This window comes from Amblyomma americanum, chromosome 1 (genome assembly GCF_052857255.1).
Source record: "Amblyomma americanum isolate KBUSLIRL-KWMA chromosome 1, ASM5285725v1, whole genome shotgun sequence".
Taxonomy (NCBI): domain Eukaryota; kingdom Metazoa; phylum Arthropoda; class Arachnida; order Ixodida; family Ixodidae; genus Amblyomma; species Amblyomma americanum.
Window position 1 is genome coordinate 524,794,779 of NC_135497.1, and position 19,959 is coordinate 524,814,737.

The following is a 19,959-nucleotide window of genomic DNA, read 5'->3' on the forward strand; positions in this document are numbered from 1 at the left end:
CCGTGCATCACTTTCCTCTTAGATCCCTTATCTGGCCAATTGGCTCGACCTCCTTCCCGTGCTATCCGTCCACAGTCCCACCATTCGCCATCCGACACGAGCTTCTTTACCGCCGCAACTACCTCCCGGATAGTCACAGCTGGCTTCTCGTCATTCCGACACATCTGCGCTCCTTCATTTGCTCTTCCTACCATGATGATCCCCAGTGTGGACATGCCGGATTTTTGAAGACCTCCACGCTTCTACGACAGCGGTACTACTGGCGTGGGAGGGCCCGGTATGCCCGCCAGTTTGTTCAGTCCTGCACCACATGCCAGCGACGAAAACATCCTCCTCGCCGACCCACCGCTCATATGCAGCCGCTGCCTTGCCCAGCGCAGCCCTTCGAGCTTGTTGGGATGGACCTCTACGGCCCTCTTTCCAGCACATAAAGTGGGAACCACTGGATCATCGTTGCCATCGACCACCTTACACGATACGCAGAAACTGCGCCTTTACCATCCGCTACAGCCCACGACATTGCATCCTTCATTCTTCATCGTATCATTCTTCGCCATGGTGCGCCCAAGGAGCTGCTCAGTGATAGATGTCCGGCCGTTCTCTCTGAAGTTGTAGCTCTCCTTCAGGAATGCAACATCGTTCACCGCACGAAACCGCCTACCATCCCCAGACAAATGGCATGGTTGAGCGTTTTAATCGCACCCTTGGCGACATGCTGGCCATGTATGTTGCTTCCGACCATTGTAACTGGGACCGCGTTCTCTCTTTTGTCACATACGCTTGTAACTACGCTGCTCAAGCCACCACCGGATTCTCTCTGTACGTTCTCCTGTATAGCCGTGAGGCTTCTTGCACAATGCCCACCATTCTACCTTACCGCCCTGAGGCTTCCGATTTTATATCTTTTTCTCGAGCCGCAACTTATGCCGAAGAATGCCCACAGCTTGCCCGGTCCTTAACTTCTCACGCCCAGCAGCAGCAGAAAAGCACCCGTGATCGCCCTGCACTTCCTCCCGCTTACCGTCCTGACTCTTTGATCTGGCTCTGGGTACCCTCCTCAAGTCCCGGCCTTTCCTCCAAACTTGTTAACAAGTACCAGGGACCCTACCGTATTCATCAGCAGACGCCCTCCGTCAACTACCTCATCGAGCCTCTTACGCCATCCCCTGATCATCGTTGTCGAGGCTGCGCCATTGTCCACCCGACCCGCCTCAAACGACACTACTACCCCGCCGTCGTCACATCGGCCTAGGCCGCCAGGATGGCGCCCTTTCGCCCCCCCCCCCACGGGGGGGGGCGGGGGATGGGGAATTGTAAGGCTGTCCGTCAGCTTTGGAACCTTCAGAGGCTGGCTCTTAACGAACACGACGAGAAACGCCGAACGCTCCGAAGCTCGAGCACCGAACTCTCTGTCCCTCGTGCGAGCTCTACACTGAACGCTGCCTCTGGTCTGGGCCTGAACTGTACCGCCGGTTGTTCGCGACACTGTGCTTTGCAAGAAGGTTTTTATTACAAAGTTGTCAATAAATGGCTGTGGAGTGTCTGGCTGCGCCTTTGCAGATTCCTTTAATGAGTATTTACTTCATTATTCTGATCATGGTATACTTGAAGTTTTTTACAATTTTATGCCCGTTAGAAATGATTCATTTCCTTTCCTAAGCCCTGTAAAAGGGGATCAAGTTTCATCAGTTTTTATTCTTTAAATATTACTTGCATTTGCGATGCTGAAGAAGTTCCGACACGTACGCTGAGGTATGTGTTGGATGTCTTACGTTCATATTTAACCTATATTTTTTACCTTTGTCTAACGATTGCATGCTTTCCAAACCGAATGCAAATCGCTAAAGTAGCTATGCTCTTGAAAAAGGCCGATCCTAATTATACGAATAATTAACAACCCTTCTCCGTCTTACCCATTTTTTCAAAAGGCTTCGAGAAGCTTATCTATCAACTGTGCTCATTCTTTGATTTAAACAAACTTATTTCATATGCTCAGTATAGATTTAGGAAGAACATATCAACCGGATTATCTTAGCTCGAAGAAAAAGAATTGATTTTGTCCGAATTTGAAAAAAAAGAACTTTATACTTGGCATTTAGGACGACTTTTCAAAAGGCTTCGCTTGCATTCACCACTTCACTTTGCTGAAGAAACCTGAAATTTATAGAATCCGAGAACATTCAATTGAACATATCAAAACATATCTCACTTTTCGACAGCAGTTCGTTCAAATCGAAACGCATCGTTCTGTTTTAAAATCGATAGGTAAAAGTGTACCTCAGGGCAGCATTCTTGGTCCGCTTCTTTTTAACATTTACATCAATGTCCTCACTACCTCTCTATTAAGCCTAAATATGTCTTGTATGCCGACGGCACTAGCCTAATTCTATCTGCTCCATACTACCATATCTTACCCAACGACGCGAAGTCTCACCTTACCAGGTTTAAATCGAGTTCAATATTGAACCATTTAAACAAAAAAGTTATGAAAAAAGCTGTAATATTTAGACCCAAATTGAGATACTTAAATTTTTATGTAAGCATAATTTATGGTGCTGCACCAATATAAATCACAAATAATATTGAAATTCTGGGTGTTACATTTTCTCAGAGCATGCTGTGGGATAGTCGCGTTGATGCTGTTTTAACTAAGTTAGCTCGAGCAGTTGGCATTATTTCCCATTACAGATCATCTCTCTCGTATGAAGTAAAGATCCTGCTTTATAATTTCTTGGTTTTTCTCTCATGTTAATTACTGTCTCCTGGTCTGGGGCAAAACCACGTACAAATTTGCAAAATATTTTCATATTTTAAATAAGCTTATCAGAATACTTTTTAATCTACCATACAACAGTCACTCGCAACGTCTTTTCCCCAAAGCAAACATAATAACAGTACTCAGTCTTTACAATTATAAGCTAGCACTTGCATTCCAGCGTGAACTAAAACATCGTCTTGATTCTCTGCATGCGTTGTCATTACTGGAAAAGAGCACTGTGCGTTACCCTATCCGTTATAAAGAGGAGTGGTTTGTACCAACTTCTACAACCAGCTACGCAATAGAAAAATTATCATTCGCACTTCCTACACTATTTAACAACTGTTAAAATCCGGGACTGACCTGCTTAAAATATATAAACACGAATTGCGACAGCTTCACTGCATACGTTCTTAAAAACTGCACCTGTATTCCTATAATGTTTATATTTATTCCTGTGTTTATTGTGCTGCTTTTTACCCTCTGTATTTATTGTATTGATGGCTGTTCTATTTTATTTGTTTCTATTTTCATTTAGTCCTGTTATTTTTGCGTTTGGTAAATTTCGAAGAGATTATACAATACTTGTGTGTGTCTCTTCCTGCTCTGCTGTTGTTGCCCTGTAGAGGGAGGTTGTGGGCCTTTGTCAAGCTGCCGTTTACGAGCAGCTTTTACACAAAACCTCCTTCATAATCCCGATGGAAATAAAGAATAATATTATAATGAACGAGTTCAGATATTTCCTGTATATGTGCACAGTAATGTTGCCAGAGCAATAGTAACCAAAGGAGAAAGAACAATACCAACAATAAATACCCAGTTGAAAAAAACACCAGACCGTTTCTGGTGTTTACACCACACCGGAATTTCAGACACGAGTTCTGGTGTGCCCCGGTGTAGTTTTCTGGTGTGTCCTGGTGTAGTGTTTTCTTGTGTGTCCGTGTCTGGTGTTTACACCACGCCGGAAATTCAGACACGGGTTCTGGTGTGTCCCGGTGTAGTGTTTTCTGGTGTGACCGTGTCTAGTGTTTACACCACGCCAGAAATTCAGACACGGGTTGTGGAGTGACCCGGTCTGGTGCTTTTGGTGTGATCCTGGTCTGGTGCTTTTGGTGTGGCCCGGTCTAGAGTTTTCTAGTGCGATTCAAGCGGGTTTCGCGCTGACTGGGTTTAAGATTTCTTTACACAGCTGCTGTATACTGTGCTCAATTGTACACGAGCCGGCGCTGTGGATATATCGCCTTTGGGAACAATTTTCTTCTTTCACGATATGTGCCACCCCCTGTGGACCATGTGAGAATTCGCCTGGTACTGAGAAAACAGGTTGAAAAGAAGCGCTTGTGGGTGATGCAGGCAAGGTGCAGTTCCACAAGACACCAACTGCACATGTGAAGTGGCAAGTGTGACCTCGACAGCTGCCCCAAACTGTCCCTCAGTACTGTTGCTAATATAAACTGGGCATGCAAGCACAGTGAAACCACCAGCTTCGGCAGTGCTTGCGCAGTTGTTTACAATCACTAGAGCTCGAAGAGGAGACTTACACGTACGCAGAGTGGCCATGTAAAAACGTAAACTGAATGAGCTTTGATAGCGATGCAGTGCATTTGGATACACATAACACTGTGCATACATCAGCAGTAAATTTGTGTGCTTGCCAAAAGAAACTCCAAGAGCGTAAAAGAAGAAACAATTTGTTCCCATTTTCCTTAGCTTTTATTTGAAGCAGCAGGCCTCTTGCGGCGAAGTTCGCAAGTCTTCTGCGACAGCCACAGCCTGATGTTTTTATCCGCTTTTGTGGCTGCTTCATCGCTCCAGCCCCGGCTGCGGGCATAATGCCTGAAGAACACTGCAAGGAAATCATGCATAAGTGTGAGAAACAGCACAAGCTATGTTACTATTCTTGCAGCTGCCAAAGCTTGTGCACGTGCAAAGGCCATGAGTTGCCATGCTGCAAGCGCGGCAGCTGCTGTCACACTTTGCACTGCCTACACCGTCAAAATGAGGATATCACCTTAATGCTCAAGCCAAGTGTAAAGCAGACAAATGACAAAGGTGATCAAAAGAAAGTGCTCGTCAATTGTAACAACGCAGGCAGCGCACATTGCCCTAGCAGATGCATACGTGGTGTGGTCCTGGGCCCAAAGCCAAAGCACACCAAGTAAGGGCATCAGCTGCATTACTATGAATGCGGCAAGTGTACAACAGGTCAAACTGCATACATTTCTCAAGAACATATTTCTGCTAAACCATCCAATAATCACAGTAGCCTGCGGGTAATTCAGATTCCAATAATTCGGACTGGTAGGATATTTTGGACCTCGATGAGGCACCATCAGTCACCCCATAGAAGCGCATACACATACGCGACGTATATAAAAGTCCGAAAGTTTGATTTTTTCGACTAATTTCAGTCGCCTGTGGGCCAAAATATGCCATTTTATTGGCTTTTCGCCGGCACGAAAGGCGCATCTTGGATTGAGGTGGATTTCCTCTGCAGTTGGATTGGCTTGACATACTTTCTGTACCTCATTTTTACGAGTAGAGGTCCTTGCGACCTTTGAGACTTCGAGGTGGCAATCGGATTGTCATTGCCGTCAACTTGCTTTTGTTGCGGGCAGTTATCGCTTGTCTCATACTTTGTAAATTAAAAATTGGTTGTTGGGGAAAGGAAATGGCGCAGTATCTATCTCGCAATATCGGCGGACACCTGAACCGCGAATTAAGAGAAAAGATAAAGGAGGGGCTGAAAGAAGAAAGGAAGAAAGAGCAGCCGTAGTGGAGGGCTCCGAAATAATTTTGACCAACTGGGGATCTTAACGTGCACTGACATAGCACAGCACACAGGTGCCTTTGTGTTTTATCTCCATCGAAACGCGGCCGCCGCGATCGGGTTCGATCCCGAGCACCCTCACCGCTGAGCCACCACGACAGGTCTCGTACGTTCGCCATTCGCTGTTTCGTCACTTAGGTTAATCCGACCGCGTCGACCGAGTGGCGAGTTTTCACGAAGTTACATCTATTCACCGTTTTGTGAGTGATTGCGTCCGGCGGTTCCACCGATTTGAACGTAAAGTTCATTGTCTTTGCGTGTGTTTGATGAGCGGTGTGGTGCACACTCGGGTTGTGGACAGCATGGTGCAGCCGGGTCCGTCAAAGAAGCGTGGGAAGTATTCAACTAAACGGCGTGACCTTGCTGTCTAGCGTGTACAGTGAAAGTACAACTTTGGCAAAAATACAGGCGTAAGGCGTCCTCAGCCAGAGAAATTTACCGCAAGGTAAAATCAGTGACATTTTTAAGCCGATTTCATCTCAATGAAGCGATTATTTTGTACTCCACGGATTTTTCGTACTGTTCGATTATTCGGACCATTTTTTGGGGTCCCTTCGAGTCCGAGAAATCAGTCGGCAATGGTAGTGCCTTAGCTACTGCAATATTATAAAACAATAACAGTGCAGGAATGAGCATAACAATGATACCAGCAGCAGCTGCATGAAAGGTTTTCAGAAATGCACTGCTCTTAAAAACCTAGCTTTCCAGCTAACATTGTCATGTGACGACAGCCTATTTTAGAATCAGAAAACAAGATTACATTCTTTGCTTGTTGCGACAGATGTGGGGTGCTCATGTCATGCACTCATCTTGGAGCCGAGCTATGTAGGAAGTTCTAATCTCTACCAAATGGTTCTGTTTGTGCCTGTCAAGTAGTCGAATGCACATGAATTCTCGTGCACAACCAGAAGCTATGCAGTGGTTTAGATTATGGGGGTTTAACGTCCCAAAGAGTCTCAGGCTCTGAGTAACGCCTTAGTGAAGGGATACGGAAATTTCGACCACCTGGGGATCTTAAACGAGCGCTGACATCGCACAGCACATGGAACTCTAGAATTTTGCCTCCATCGAAATTCTACCGACGCGGCAGGGATCGAACTCGCGTCTTTCCGGCCAGCAGCCGAGCGCCATAACCACTCAGCTTTAAGCTATCCAATGAACCGAACCATTTAAATATGTGTCAAATACTGTTTGATACTTACTACCTTCTCGAGAGCTATTGCCAAGGCCAAGATGATCCCCTTTAATATGTTAATGCAATATGACATTATGCACATGTGCTAACCTCAGTAGAATACAGTAGATTTCAGTAATTACCCCTTATTGTGTCCACCTTCAGCGGTGTCAGCGGCTTCTGTGGGGCCTTGTCACCACCCTCTGCCAGGAATCGGTTGGACAGTGTTCCTGTGCAGCTGCGCTGCGCAAGCACTTCGGTAGACCACAAAGTGGTTGCCGTTCTTTTTACAAACAGCGAATATTTTTGCAGCGCCTTCACAGTGTGATATGCTTCCTTTGAAATCTCAAAGCCATTGGCCAGGTGCACCTGCAGAGAAAAGAAAACAAATGCCATGAAAAACTGAAAGGAACACACAATAATGCACAAATTATCACTGTTCACTCAGTACATTGTGACCTGAAACCACGGAGTAAGAAACCTATAGGAGGGGAAACTCCGCTGTTTGCGGCGACCAGAAAAGGTCACAAGCCCGCAGAGCCACTATCATGCTGGCGGCTTGGAAATTACCACCGTTTCGGTTGCCAAGGCAACAGGTCGAGCGTGTTGCTCCCGTTCGGCCGCGTGCGCCTGACTACCTTTGAGGGCACTCTCGTGCGCTTCTTTACCGCTAGTAGCCCGAAGAGCAATAGGTGTTACGCTTCAAGCATTTCAGCACAGTAAAAAATACAACGCGTTCTTTTCTATGACCGCTATAAGATGATCTCTAGCTTGCACGCAAGGCTTCGTTTCACACCCGCGCGATGACTTTCATTGGATGGGTATAAGCGCTGCTGGCAATCTTCGAAGGCAAACATGCCTTCACGTTCGTCAAGTATGCGACCACACTAAGTTTAATCTGCTGGAGGAGAACGCAGGCGTCGTACGGCGCAGCATTTATGACTACACGTCAGCCGAGAAGGCAACAAGCAGCAACAACTTCTTACCTCACTCACCTTCTCCCTGCAGCACTTGTAACCGCTTTTGCAATTTCGAACAAAACACCTGCGTCCCATCTTAGTCTAGCAAATTCCACAGGAGGCTGCACTGCGCGTAGCAGCACTGTTAGTATTATGGCCCTCGAACAGACACCGACAGTCAGCCGCCGCGGCGGCTGAGTGGTTATGGCGCTCGGCTGCTGGCCCGAAAGGCGCGGGTTCGATCTCGGCCGCGGCGGTCGAATTTCGATGGAGGCAAAATTCTAGAGGCCTATGTACTGTGCGATGTCAGTGCACGTTAAAGAACCCCAGGTGGTCGAAATTTCCGGAGCCCTTCACTACAGCGTCTCTCATAGCCTGAGTCGCTTTGGGACGTTAAACCACATTAAAACGAAACGAAACGAAACTGTTGCTGTATGACTTAAAGGCGCGGAAATACGTCACGGCGTGCCCGCTGAAGCAAACAACCGTGTCGTCTGCTTGTCGTCTGGTTTGAGCGCGCGCCGCCGAATAGCGCGCCGGAGCCGCCTGCCCGGGCGCTGCATTTTTTTTCGCTGCGGCTTCTACAACGTGCCACATGGCGCCGCCACTGCATACGGCCCCGTCGGCGCATACAAGTGTGGCCTTATCAGGTCGCCTGCGCTCGCTCGCACTGACGGGAGTTTCACCTCCTAAATGGTCTTCCTCCGTGCCTGAGACTAAGTGTTAGCACTTGCCACAGCATCAAGGTCAGAATAATTTAAAAGTTTAGAATAACTGCAGAACCGACACTAAGTCAACAGTGCAATAGCCATAGAGTGGCAGTGCTTAACAGCAGTACAGTGCCAAAGGTAACTGCATGCAGTGCTCGTAACTGGTTTATCTAATTTGATGTTTAGAATGCTACCGGCAAATAATTTCAGAAAATGGCTCTACCTTACTGGGCTTAGGAGAATTTCATGTACGTACAATAACAAATGCTAAAAAATAAGAATAGCATATGAAAAAAGCACTGCTGTTTGTGCTTATTTCACACGATATGCGCCCCTTGTAAGAGTGGAATGGTCACAAAATATGTCCTTCCAAAGCAACCAGATGCCCTTCACGGTGGAAGACCACCCTCAAAGACTAGTTTCTGTCTAACACTGAGCTGGCCTCGCGTGGTTTATGCACATGCCTCTCCTGTTGCTATCATTATGGGGCACGTGGCTACAACACAGGCACTGCTTCTGCACAACCTGCACTGACATCTAACATGTCAGTGATGTTTTAGCTACCAGTGCATTTTTTGAATGCAGTACTAAGAATATGTAAACTTCACATGGAAAAATTTTAGTGATCATTAATATTATATGGGGTACCTTTGCAGACCAAACTGAACCGATAAAGTAACTGCATGAGAGGCAAGAAATAAACATGCAACTGTTTAAGGGGAGAGCACGGTCTTGAAAACAAAATTTTAATAATGTAGTCATAATTATTAAATCTTTATGGAACATGTATTCTTGCACGCTGATTCTAAATATGTCATTTAATTTTATGCAAAACATATTCTTGAGAACTTATGTAACTTTTATGCAAGTATTTTGCAAAGTGCTTTGAAGAAAATTTGCTGTGGGACACTCACTGAAATGTATGCCACTGGGTTCTCTTGGCACCAAGGAATGCAATAAGGGTAAAATTGTCATCCTGGCTATCGTAGAACTTGAGTTATAGGATACTGAATCTGCCACTTCAGAAACGGGAAGACACACTTTTCTTCGCATTTCTGAAACGGCAGCTTCAATACCCTATAACTTAAGTTCTATGGTAGGCAGGAAAATAATTTTTTTCTTATTGCAGTCCTTGTTAGCAATAGAATCCAATGGCACATATCAGAAAATTTCCCCAGCAAACTTTTTTGCAAGCTGTTAATAAAATACATGTATAAAAATTATATACGCACTGAAGGAATTGTTCCACATGAAATAAAATGACATATTTGAAATCAGCTCACAAAAATACATCTCTCTTGAAGAATTCGTTATTGGGACTTCAGTAACAAAACTTTTTTTTCTAATACCGGCTTCTTCCTTTAAGCCCAATCAAAACTAGTCCCATATACCTGTCATTAAACCACGAAAATAAAACGCATATAACTTACTGAATTTTAAAAGCACTGGTAAAGACAAAGTACAGAAGTGAATAGGAAAAGCACCTCCAGAAATTTTGCATGAACTCTGCACTTTGGATTTCATTTGTTTGGAAGCAGTGCTGCACCGCTCCTGTACTGCTGAACTCTCCCTGCCCGAGTGCGGTACTTTTTTTGCACTGCCATGAACTAGTTCACATTAATGTGCACTGATATCGCACAGCACGCAGGTATTTTTGTATTTCGGCTCCATCAAAATAAAGCTGACGTGGCTGGGATTCCACCTGCATCTTTGAGACCAGCAGCTGAATGCCAAAGCCACTGATCCACCACAAAAGCTGTTATCCAGCATCCCATAGTGTTTTTAGAGGCATCAAAATGTCAGCAGTACCCGATGTGGTAGACCGGCACATGAACTCCCACCTCCTCAAAAACCACCTACTCTCTCCTTATGCCACAGTTCCTCAATACTCTCTGCCCCACAGCAAGCGCTGCCCTCACCCCCAAAGACACCGCTTGGTTCTTTAGATTTTTTCATTTTAGATTTTGTTTCTTTGAGCAATTACCTGTGGACTAGAAACTTCCTTTATGAGCACCCAATAAATTCTTGCAGCAGGACAAATGCTGCTCAGTTTGGCTTGTGACCTTTTTCCTGTTTGTTTTACTTTCGTTTTTATAACCTTGGTTCCTTGAATAGAGATTTCCAGGTGCAAGTGAATGCTGGTGCCATCTGCTGCTTTTATGTCACGCAGTCTTATTTGTGCTGCTATAGTCAGTATGGACAAGTATCAACTTGGTAAACATTGAACACTGGTGACTATACTGCTCCCACAGATGAAACAGCAAGCAGTTCTCAAAGCCACATTCCACAAGACAGCAAATTTAGGTGCTTTCACCTTTCCACTCTCTGTCACCGTGCAAACACCCTGGGCTGGTTGTGGTCCTGCTAATGTTCCAGCAGGCACTGCTCCTTGAAAAGCCGCCGGCATGTCCGCACACAAGAACGGCAGTGGTTCTGCTGCAGGCATTCCAGCAGGCACTGGTGCAAAGTCCGCTTCTTGTGATGACATCACCGATGTCGCGGCTCCTTGAAAAGCATGCATGTCTGCATGCAAGGACGGCAAAACACAAGGTTGCTGTTCACCCAGTAAGGATTAAAACACAATTTAGACTAGTACAGTAGCAGCTGCATTTCATACAATTCATGCAGCAATTATTGCCCTCAGCCTTGAAGAATGTCAAATGAATAATTAGATTATTCTTTTGTTACACAGACATGCAAGATAGACAATTTTATCCCTTGCCAAACTGACACAGGCCTCTTGAAATGAGGAACAGCAACCCAAGACGCACAGCACAGCGGGAGCAGCATTTATGGCAAGATAGCTAGCAACCAATTAGTGCTTGCGTGTAATGTTCAACAAAGAGAAGTGAAATTCTGTTATTTCTGGCGGTCAACTTCACCATCCTGCTTATGTTCAAAGCAGATAAAAGGCACTGCCCACTGACCTCCAATTAAGTACTACCAGCTGCATCCACCCTCTCCCAAATATTTGCTGGTCTCATCTGCAATGTTTATCTTTTCTTGGAATCTATTTCATAAGTAGCAATGTACCACTCATCACCTGTCATCCACACAATAAGTATTGCTCAATTCTTCATGATTTAAACTAGAACACCATAGTCGCGTTTGTTCCCGATCCACACTACTCTCTGTCTCTTAACGTCACACCTACAGGACGTTGCACATCCACTGCTACAGCTGGGAGTCGCACTGCTGAACACTCTCAAGTTTAAGCCACATGCAACACAAGGACAATTGGCACAGTGGCCACAGTAGCCAAGTTGGCAGGTATCTGTAAGCGACACGCGAAGACCATAGGCTCGAATCCCACAGGCAGCATGTGGTTATCGTTTCTTCTACTTCCTAGTCATTCAGCTCTCAGGTGAAAAAATTACTGCGCTATGAATGTCCCATTAAAAACATTGATAATAATTTAAAAGCATTCCCATATGCTTTCCTTGGTTTCAATGAATGTTCGCTTTCTTCCTCTGTATGTTGCAATGAGCTCTTCATTTCTATACCCTTCCCTGTTCATTCTGTCAGGTTATTCTTGCAGCTTGAAAAACAGGCCATAGACTTGCTGTGCACTGAAGAAAATGCGCATGGTGGTAGGTTAAGGACTCTGCAACAGTGTCACGAAATTACAGTTATTAGACATGATTCCAGAGTGCTCCTGGTGACTTTCCATGCCTTCCTCAGCTGATGACCACGCATTCTGCACTTCAGCTGAACGCAGTGAGGGCACAGGTGTGACTGCCCTCGGTGGCCTGCCTTCAGCGGCATTATGAAGGATGGCAATGCTTGCCTCGTTGCTCACTCAAGCAGTTGTTGGCAAAAACGTTAATGATTTTAGACTTCCTGCCCAGCAAGTTCATCAATTATTCTTCTTTCGTCATACTTTCTGATCAGGTCATTTATCTAACCTCCACTAAGAACATGAGGTACATATGTAGCCAAAGTTCACATATCTACTGTGAAGCAGACAATACAATCCTTAAAAACGTGTAGTTTAAGACTGCATTTCTGCAACCAATGAGCAATGTAATAAACAAGCAAAATATTTAACACTAGCTTTCCCAAAAAGACATGCGTTTTTATAATGCACTGGTGTATTTTTAGAACAATGCAGCTTACGAGGAAAAAAGTAATTACTTATAGGCCGCAAGAAGTGGTATCTAGTTTAAGAAAGGTGCACATTGCCATACAAGACTAACCTGGAGCTGAAAGGCATTTCAAAATTTGCTCCTGCAGCTTCATGTTTAAATGCCGGAGCTTTAAATTTTCTTTTTTTACGGCTTCCAGTTCTTCTTTCAGCTCTCTATTCTATTGTACTGCCAAAATTTCTTCATTTGCGCGTTTTTTCGCAGCCAGTCTCATTTCCTTGACCTTTTTTCTTGACTGGAATTGAAGCATGGATATAACCAATATAAATCCAGCAAATGTATATCATGCACAAGTCATTACACTTCGTATATAATCAGCATACTTGTTTTTTTCTGACCACTTTGACCACTGCCTCCTGAATTTGTTTCAACCACTTGCCACAAGTGCATTTGGATTTTTCTCATCCATAACATCGTACTGCTGGCCGCAGAAGTTTGCGGGATCTAATATGCGTGGCGGAGCGAAGCAAAACTGCATTGCTGCGTGATCTGCCATCACAGAGCATTGTGTTGAGGCTCACATGAACCTCGACACCACACCTCTACGGCAGATGGTACAGGAATAGTTTTGCAGATCCTGCAAACTTTTGCGTCTGGCAGTTCATGCTCATGATACAGGTTAGGTATAGCAACGCCACAAGGAGTGGACATGACTGTAGACAGGACTGCAATCAATATGCCTTTGATGCGACGGTTAAGCTGGTATAATCAATGTCAAGTCCTTCACGAATGTAAGCTAAAGCTGCTTCTTACTTGGTTGCTCTTTACAGTAGCAACTTATGTGGTCCGTAAGAACAAACAGCTGTGTCATACAATACTTTGCCACATGCATTTCGAAGTTTAGATGCACGAACAAAACAAATCCCAGAAAAATGGATTACATCACTTAGATAAGCTTTTCCTACTACTGCATGACCTTTTTATTATGCTGTGATCATAAATGCAACTTCATCGCTACATGCAGCTTGCTCAAAGACTTGCACATGTTTCAATAATTCAACACTAGCCAACGTCCCCGTAAAATGGACAAAAAAGTAAACATATTCAGAACGGCCAGGGGCGCAGCAAAGGGCCCAGCAGTGGCATCAATGAAAATTGCATATAGGTGCCTTGCACGTGTCGTCACTTCCGGCTACATCAACAGCTAGCGGCCATGCTGCCGAACCATTCGCTTCGTCCGCGCGCGTGCGTCCGCTCCGTAGACCCGTGACACCGGACCGCAACCGAGACGCTTTGTATTGTTCTTATATATTCGGACGCGATGCCTCCTCCTCAGAGGAATGAGCCGTTCAGTGCGAGTTATTTCTCTGAACTTGTTGGATCTGCGCGCGAACGCTATGAAGGAAAAGTGCAAATGTGCGACGGTAGGGACCCATACATGCTGAGACAGGGTGTTGATACAACGATGGACGCTGATGTGTTACCTGCAGTGACTCACGGGAATATCGCGAACTATTTAGTGTACTCCTCTAGTTTTGTTACATTAGAAGAAATGAAAGCATTTAAATCATTAGAGGCGCATTCTCACCAGCGGGTAGGTGAGAAGCCTATCTGCGGTGCGCCTACAAGACGAGAAGGTGCTTCTGCTCGGAGAGGTAAGCTCAAGGAACCTTTTTGGCATGTTTCTCAGTGAGCATACGCAAAAAAATGACCATTGGAATTTATTCAAATGAAAAATAAACCGTGCTTCTGCCTGTGGCGGCAGCGCTTAGTGACAGGAAAATTTCAGACGTCCGCGTAGGGAAATTTGCGGAGCATGGCGGTTAGTAGAAGTTTCACTGGAAAAAATGCAGTGATGAAGAAGATAAACTATGCCTGTCCGCTTACAATGCTGGAGCACTGAAAATTTGTTCTGTCCGAGACCACTTTGTCTGGTGTGCATATGCCCATTTTCTGCAAACAAAAAATGTGCACTGTTATGTACAACTTCACAACATTTTCGCAGGTCAACCATTCCCAACGGCTCAGCGACCACCCACTTAAAGCCTGGATCTTATGCAAGACAAATGGCACTGTGCTTGTTGCCCATTGCACCTGCATGGCAGGTACAGGCAAGACATGCTCGCATGTTGGAGCTTGTCTCTTTGCTGCGGAAACTGCAGTGCGTATCAGGAACTCAGTTTCATGCACCCAGAAAGAAAACATCTGGCTGCCAGCCTATGTTGAAAAGGTGCAGTTAATACGGCTGAGAGATATCAACTTCACTTCGTCGATAGGGCGTAAAGAGCAGATTGATGGCACACGTGCTGAAGGTCAGCAGAAGAGGAGGAGGTTGGAAACTCCAGGACCTTCTCCAGAAGAGTTGAACGCACTTTATGATGACATCGGAAAAGATGGTGCAGTGCCAGCGCTTTTCTCTGTGCTTGATGATAGATGTGATGTCTTCCAGGAACCAGTTAAAAAGCCAGCAGCACACCTAAGAAATTTGTTACCTGACGATGCGTTAGGCGCACAGCTACGACGTGCTCGTGAACAAAGCAAGAAAGCTCATGTCTACTTTAACCATTTCAGAGGGCACTGTAAAGGAACTAGAGAGTCATTAACGAAGCAGCAGAGTGGCTCTCCACATTGGTTTCTTTACAGAGCAGGAAGAATAACTGCTTCTTTAATGAAGAAAGCATGCCACACTAAAGCAGCAAATCATAGTGTGTCCCTAATCAAAGAGATTTGCTATCCAGAAGCCCAAACTATGAAAGTGCCAGCTATCATGTGGGGTAGGAATCATGAGAAGGATGCCTTAGCAGCTTAAGCAAATAGTGAAGGCACAAAACATGACAATTTCAAACTGTCAAAGTCAGGCCTGCACCTCAGCACTAGGTACCCTTTTGCTGGGGCTACACCAGATGCTCTGGTCTCGTGTAGCTGCTGCGGAAAAGGTGTGGCAGAGTTTAAATACCCATACGTGCTTAGGAATGCAACTGCATTCATTGATGAAAACACGTGCCTGACTGAAGTTAATGGGATCATGCAGCTTCAGAAAAGCCATGCATATTATTATAAAGTGCAGACACAGATGGCTGTGTGCCAAGTGAAGTATTGCGACTTTGTAGTTTGGGCACGGAGTTTTCACATAGAACGCATCAAGTGGGATGAAGATTTCTGTGAAAACATCTTCTCAATTTCTGAAATGTTCTTTGTGAATGCAGTGCTCCCTGAATTGTATGCCAAGTATTTCACCAGGCAGAAGGACAGTGTTGGCACAACTGCATTGTGTAAACAGGTGTATTGTTATTGTAATGAACCAGAGACTGGCAAAATGATTGCTTGCGACAGTGAAGCCTGTGTGTACAAATGGTTCCATTTTTCTTGCGTCGGACTGACCTGAGCACCTAAAACTAAGCAGTGGTACTGCCCACAGTGTAGAGGAGGTGAAGAGAAACAGCGTGCTTAATTTTGGTTTTATTGCATAGGGTAGTGGTGGTAGCAGATGCTTCAGTGTGCTTCAAACTGCGTCCAACTCCTATGCATCTCTACAGCGGATGTTTAGTTCTCCTTTCCTCTGTAATACATATGTGTACTGTTATCACAAAAGCTCAGTGCATTATACCCTATGCCCAGTTGCACTTCCCATGTGTTGTTTTGTTTGGGAAATACTGTCTGTCTGGGTTTATGGAGCTGTTGATAGCAGATCAGTGCAAGCCTAACCATACCAGTACCGTACAACAGTTGCTGTCTACAAGTGTTTTGAAACGGCAGCCAAAACACGGAAATATGTAGCTTCGTAGCCTTTCACTTCCTTGCATCAAAGAGCTACCCACTGATTCCGCAACTCCATGTACGGTACGAAAAGGGCAGGTATGATACATTAACACATGATGTTTGCTTTGGACTTTGAACATTGTTCTTGACAGTATAACTTGCCATATCCTGAAGCGTCCTTTAACATGCACCGAACAGCAAACAGGGTTTTAGTGCATTAGCCCATCCAACATTCTTGACAGTACAACTTGTCATACCCGAGGTTTTCTTTAACGTGCACTGAACAGCACACGGGCATTTTTTGTGTGTTATCCATGCCAACCACTGGCATCCAACTGTTCAGTTGACCCAAAGTCTGTGTAATAAAAAGCTTTGAAATCTTGCACCAGCTTGGCTACCACTCTGAGCAGAACCTATTGAACTCATTGAAGTTTTCACATATGAACTGTACACACATGGCAATGTTTGACTATTGAATGGTTTATTACAAATACACAAATGCAAATACGGAAAGAAAGGAATGTTTGAGGATGAAGTAGTTTATTACAAATACAAAAATGTAAATACAGAAGGAAAGGGTACTTGTTGGTCATGGCAACTGCTAAAATTAATTCTAAACACCTGATCTGCAGCTGACAAAAATAAGGGCAGGGAAGAACCACATATACCATCAGAAATCAGTATACACATGCATTCCTCGTACAAACTGCAAACCATACCAAACCAGAGCATTATAGTGTGCTGTACTTGCTTACGCCCACACCTTGAAAAGTAGGCACAGTGAACCCAAAAGTTTGTAGGATGCCGAATTCCATAAAAAATTAGATTTTGTATTGAGGCAAAAATCATGAGAAGATATATATGCTCCATACCATGAGAAAATACCATTTGATTGGCTAGTGAGAGAAGGCACAAATAAATTATTTTCTGCTAATCTGCATCCCACAAACTTCTCTGTCCATGACCACATTCTTTCACTCGTGCATAAATCCCCAGTTATGGTGGGCACCCATCAAAATATTCGTGCACATTCTCTTTGCTCGGTTCCTTCAATGCTGCGACAATCGAAGGGCATAAATTGGAAAGTGCGCAGCACACGGTCACAATTTTGTCGAGTGGAGTGATGCTGTCACCTTGTCGACATTCACATAGTGAATCGGAAGGACAGACTTCAGCAGCAGAAACTTGTTCCTTATGAGTCCAATTACTCTTTCCACGTGAATACGTACATTAGCAATCTTCCTTGTGCTTTCCACTTCTGCAGCCGACAGCTGTTTCTTGCCTTTTGTGTATGCTGGCAGATGTAGCCGGGCACGGTAGAAACCAACACTGTCTGCGATGTTAAACCCTCGATCTGCTAGAACAACGTCTCCAGGAAGTAAGTTGTCTAGGAGCCCGCAGTGTTCCGTGATATGTTTGTTACTTACTCGGCCTCCCCAGCCCTCCGAGATGAACGTCACAATACCCTGTGGGGCAATCCCTATCAAGTACTTTGCAGTGTTGCTGCCCTTGTAAGTCGACCACGTTTCACTCCTCGCCCAGTATGAGGACGGTCTCTCAATCTTGATTTCAAAACAGTCTATGATGACGGCCACATCACTGTCGAATTAATTATAGAATGATTGCGGCATGGTGCGCTGCAGCGCACTTCGTTCGGGTCACATAACTTGAGATTTCAAGCGGCAGTGAGCTACATGAAGCCATTTGCCAAAAATGCGTGAGACAGTAGATTCAGACACATTGAATCTGAAGGCCAGGTCAGCATTCTGAAGATTTAGCTTGATCTTCATCAGGAAGAGCACAAATTCTTGAAACTTTGCCAGGCTGTTGTTCACACTGTGTGAAACAAATGGCTCTAGCATTTTGAAAATTTCAAGAAGCATTGTGAAGCTTGCCATCCCTGTGTAGAATACTACCTTGAGCTCTGAACTTCTCAATGATTCTTCGAGCATCTCAAGCTGCACCTTTTCGGAACGTCTAGTGTACACGCAGTCGCTGAGTCTGATGCATTCTTGTTCTGATGCCCCAATGTCGCTCATGCCCATGTCTGTCTGCACATAAACACCTGGAAGAGAACATTCATCGTTTAGCGGTCGTGTGAAAGAAAGAACCAGACTGCAGGACGACCGCGTAATATTTTCTTAAGTTAAGGCTATGACGGCATGGTGCAAGGCTGACTCACCTGTTTCTTCTCCGGCGTCGACCTCCTCAGCCTGATGCGGCGGTGGGGGAACATCGGGCACGGGTGCGGCGACGTCGCACGGCTCTTCCGACCCGGTCATCGAGGTCTCGGAACATCGTTTTCGCTGCCGTCGTTGCTGGCTGCGATCGTGGCGATCCGAGCCGACTCGCCTAGTGCGGTAGCCGAGATGCAATGACGGGGCCCAGTCTGGGTTCGTGTTGTCAACCAAAACGGCTGGCGCCCCTGCAAATCAAAATCAGGTTGTAATCCTTGCTTCCCACGTTTTCACTAACATTTACTTCACGGCACAAGCCTCTTACCTGTGGTGAATTGCGCTCCGCACACACGTAAGTTGGGGTTGTTCGGGTCCAAGTCGGCTCGCTTAATTCGTGACAGCCACAGTGTGCGCCGATTTGTATTAAGCGTCTTTGAACGCTCGCACTTGTCTGCTATGATCCTCGGAATTCGGTAGAAATTTGTGTTCGTCGGCTTCTTTCTCCTTGAGCTGTCGCTACGCTTTGAGCAGCCAACTATAGCGCACAAATCCACACTGAAGCTGTGGAAAGACGCAGACAAAAACGACGCGAGCTGACAAATGCTTCCACACCGGCGGTAAGCTACGAGCGGAAAGGCGGCGGTGGTTCGACAGCATGGCCGACTGGCATACGATGGACACCGGATGTGACGTCGGTGCAAGGCATCTATACCTGGGTTGCACAGAGGTCATAGCTACCGCCATGTTTGAGATTAGATGGATGTCAGAAACCTGCACATTTTTATCTTCCATTTTTCATTACCTGCCCAATCTTCATTGCAGCTCAGCCTTGGGCTCCATTGTGGCGCCCAAGACATCGCATGAAACCTATGTATAGGAGGTATTCACTGAGGTCGCGCTACCAAACGGCACGAGCGTCGTCATGGCACGCGCGCAATGTTTGCGGTCGTTTGACGCCAGCTCGCGCTGTGTCGCCGTACGCCGTGAGGTACCCGGCCTGAATTGTTAGCGATCCATAACCCCTCTGCACGTTGTTAAATGCGTCAACGTCCATTTCTCTTTGTGGAACACATATTGTGCTTGAAGACTGCAGCAGAATTCTGTGCCACGATATAACCAAGCTGCGCCTGCCACAACTCGGCAGCAAAACTGGCCAGCTGCACTGCACGCAAGAATGTACATGACTTGCAGCTTTTAATATCAGCTGATAACTGTCACTTACTCATGCAGGTCATATCGTGGATGAACAGCACATTATTAATTACCCAGCTTCCGAAACTGGCGCCTCAGAAACTCATATTTTCAGCGGCTGCAGTCCGCGAGTTACGCAAGCTTCACAGACGGTATTTCAGCATAAAGGCAAAGCGTCAAAGCTGCTTTATTTACGCAACAGGACGGTCGAGAAAATTCTGTCATGCGCTTGCAACACGAGCGGCAGACCTATCTAGAATGTTTTGCAGTTTTGAATGCAGCGGCGTAGCACTGCTTCGAATGCACAAGACCTGGA

General features: G+C 45.5%; 1 protein-coding gene across 1 annotated transcript; it reads right to left on the reverse strand.

Moving 5' to 3' along the window:
- Positions 1-11,642: 11,642 nt before the first annotated feature.
- Positions 11,643-19,687, reverse strand: LOC144128859 (uncharacterized). The gene is made up of 6 exons (XM_077662632.1): positions 19,675-19,687; positions 18,458-18,700; positions 18,013-18,340; positions 17,703-17,874; positions 14,404-14,469; positions 11,643-11,705 (listed from the first exon to the last, which is right to left on the reverse strand). The coding sequence occupies exons 1-6, from the start codon at positions 19,685-19,687 to the stop codon at positions 11,643-11,645; spliced, it is 885 nt and encodes a 294-aa protein (XP_077518758.1).
- Positions 19,688-19,959: the final 272 nt, after the last annotated feature.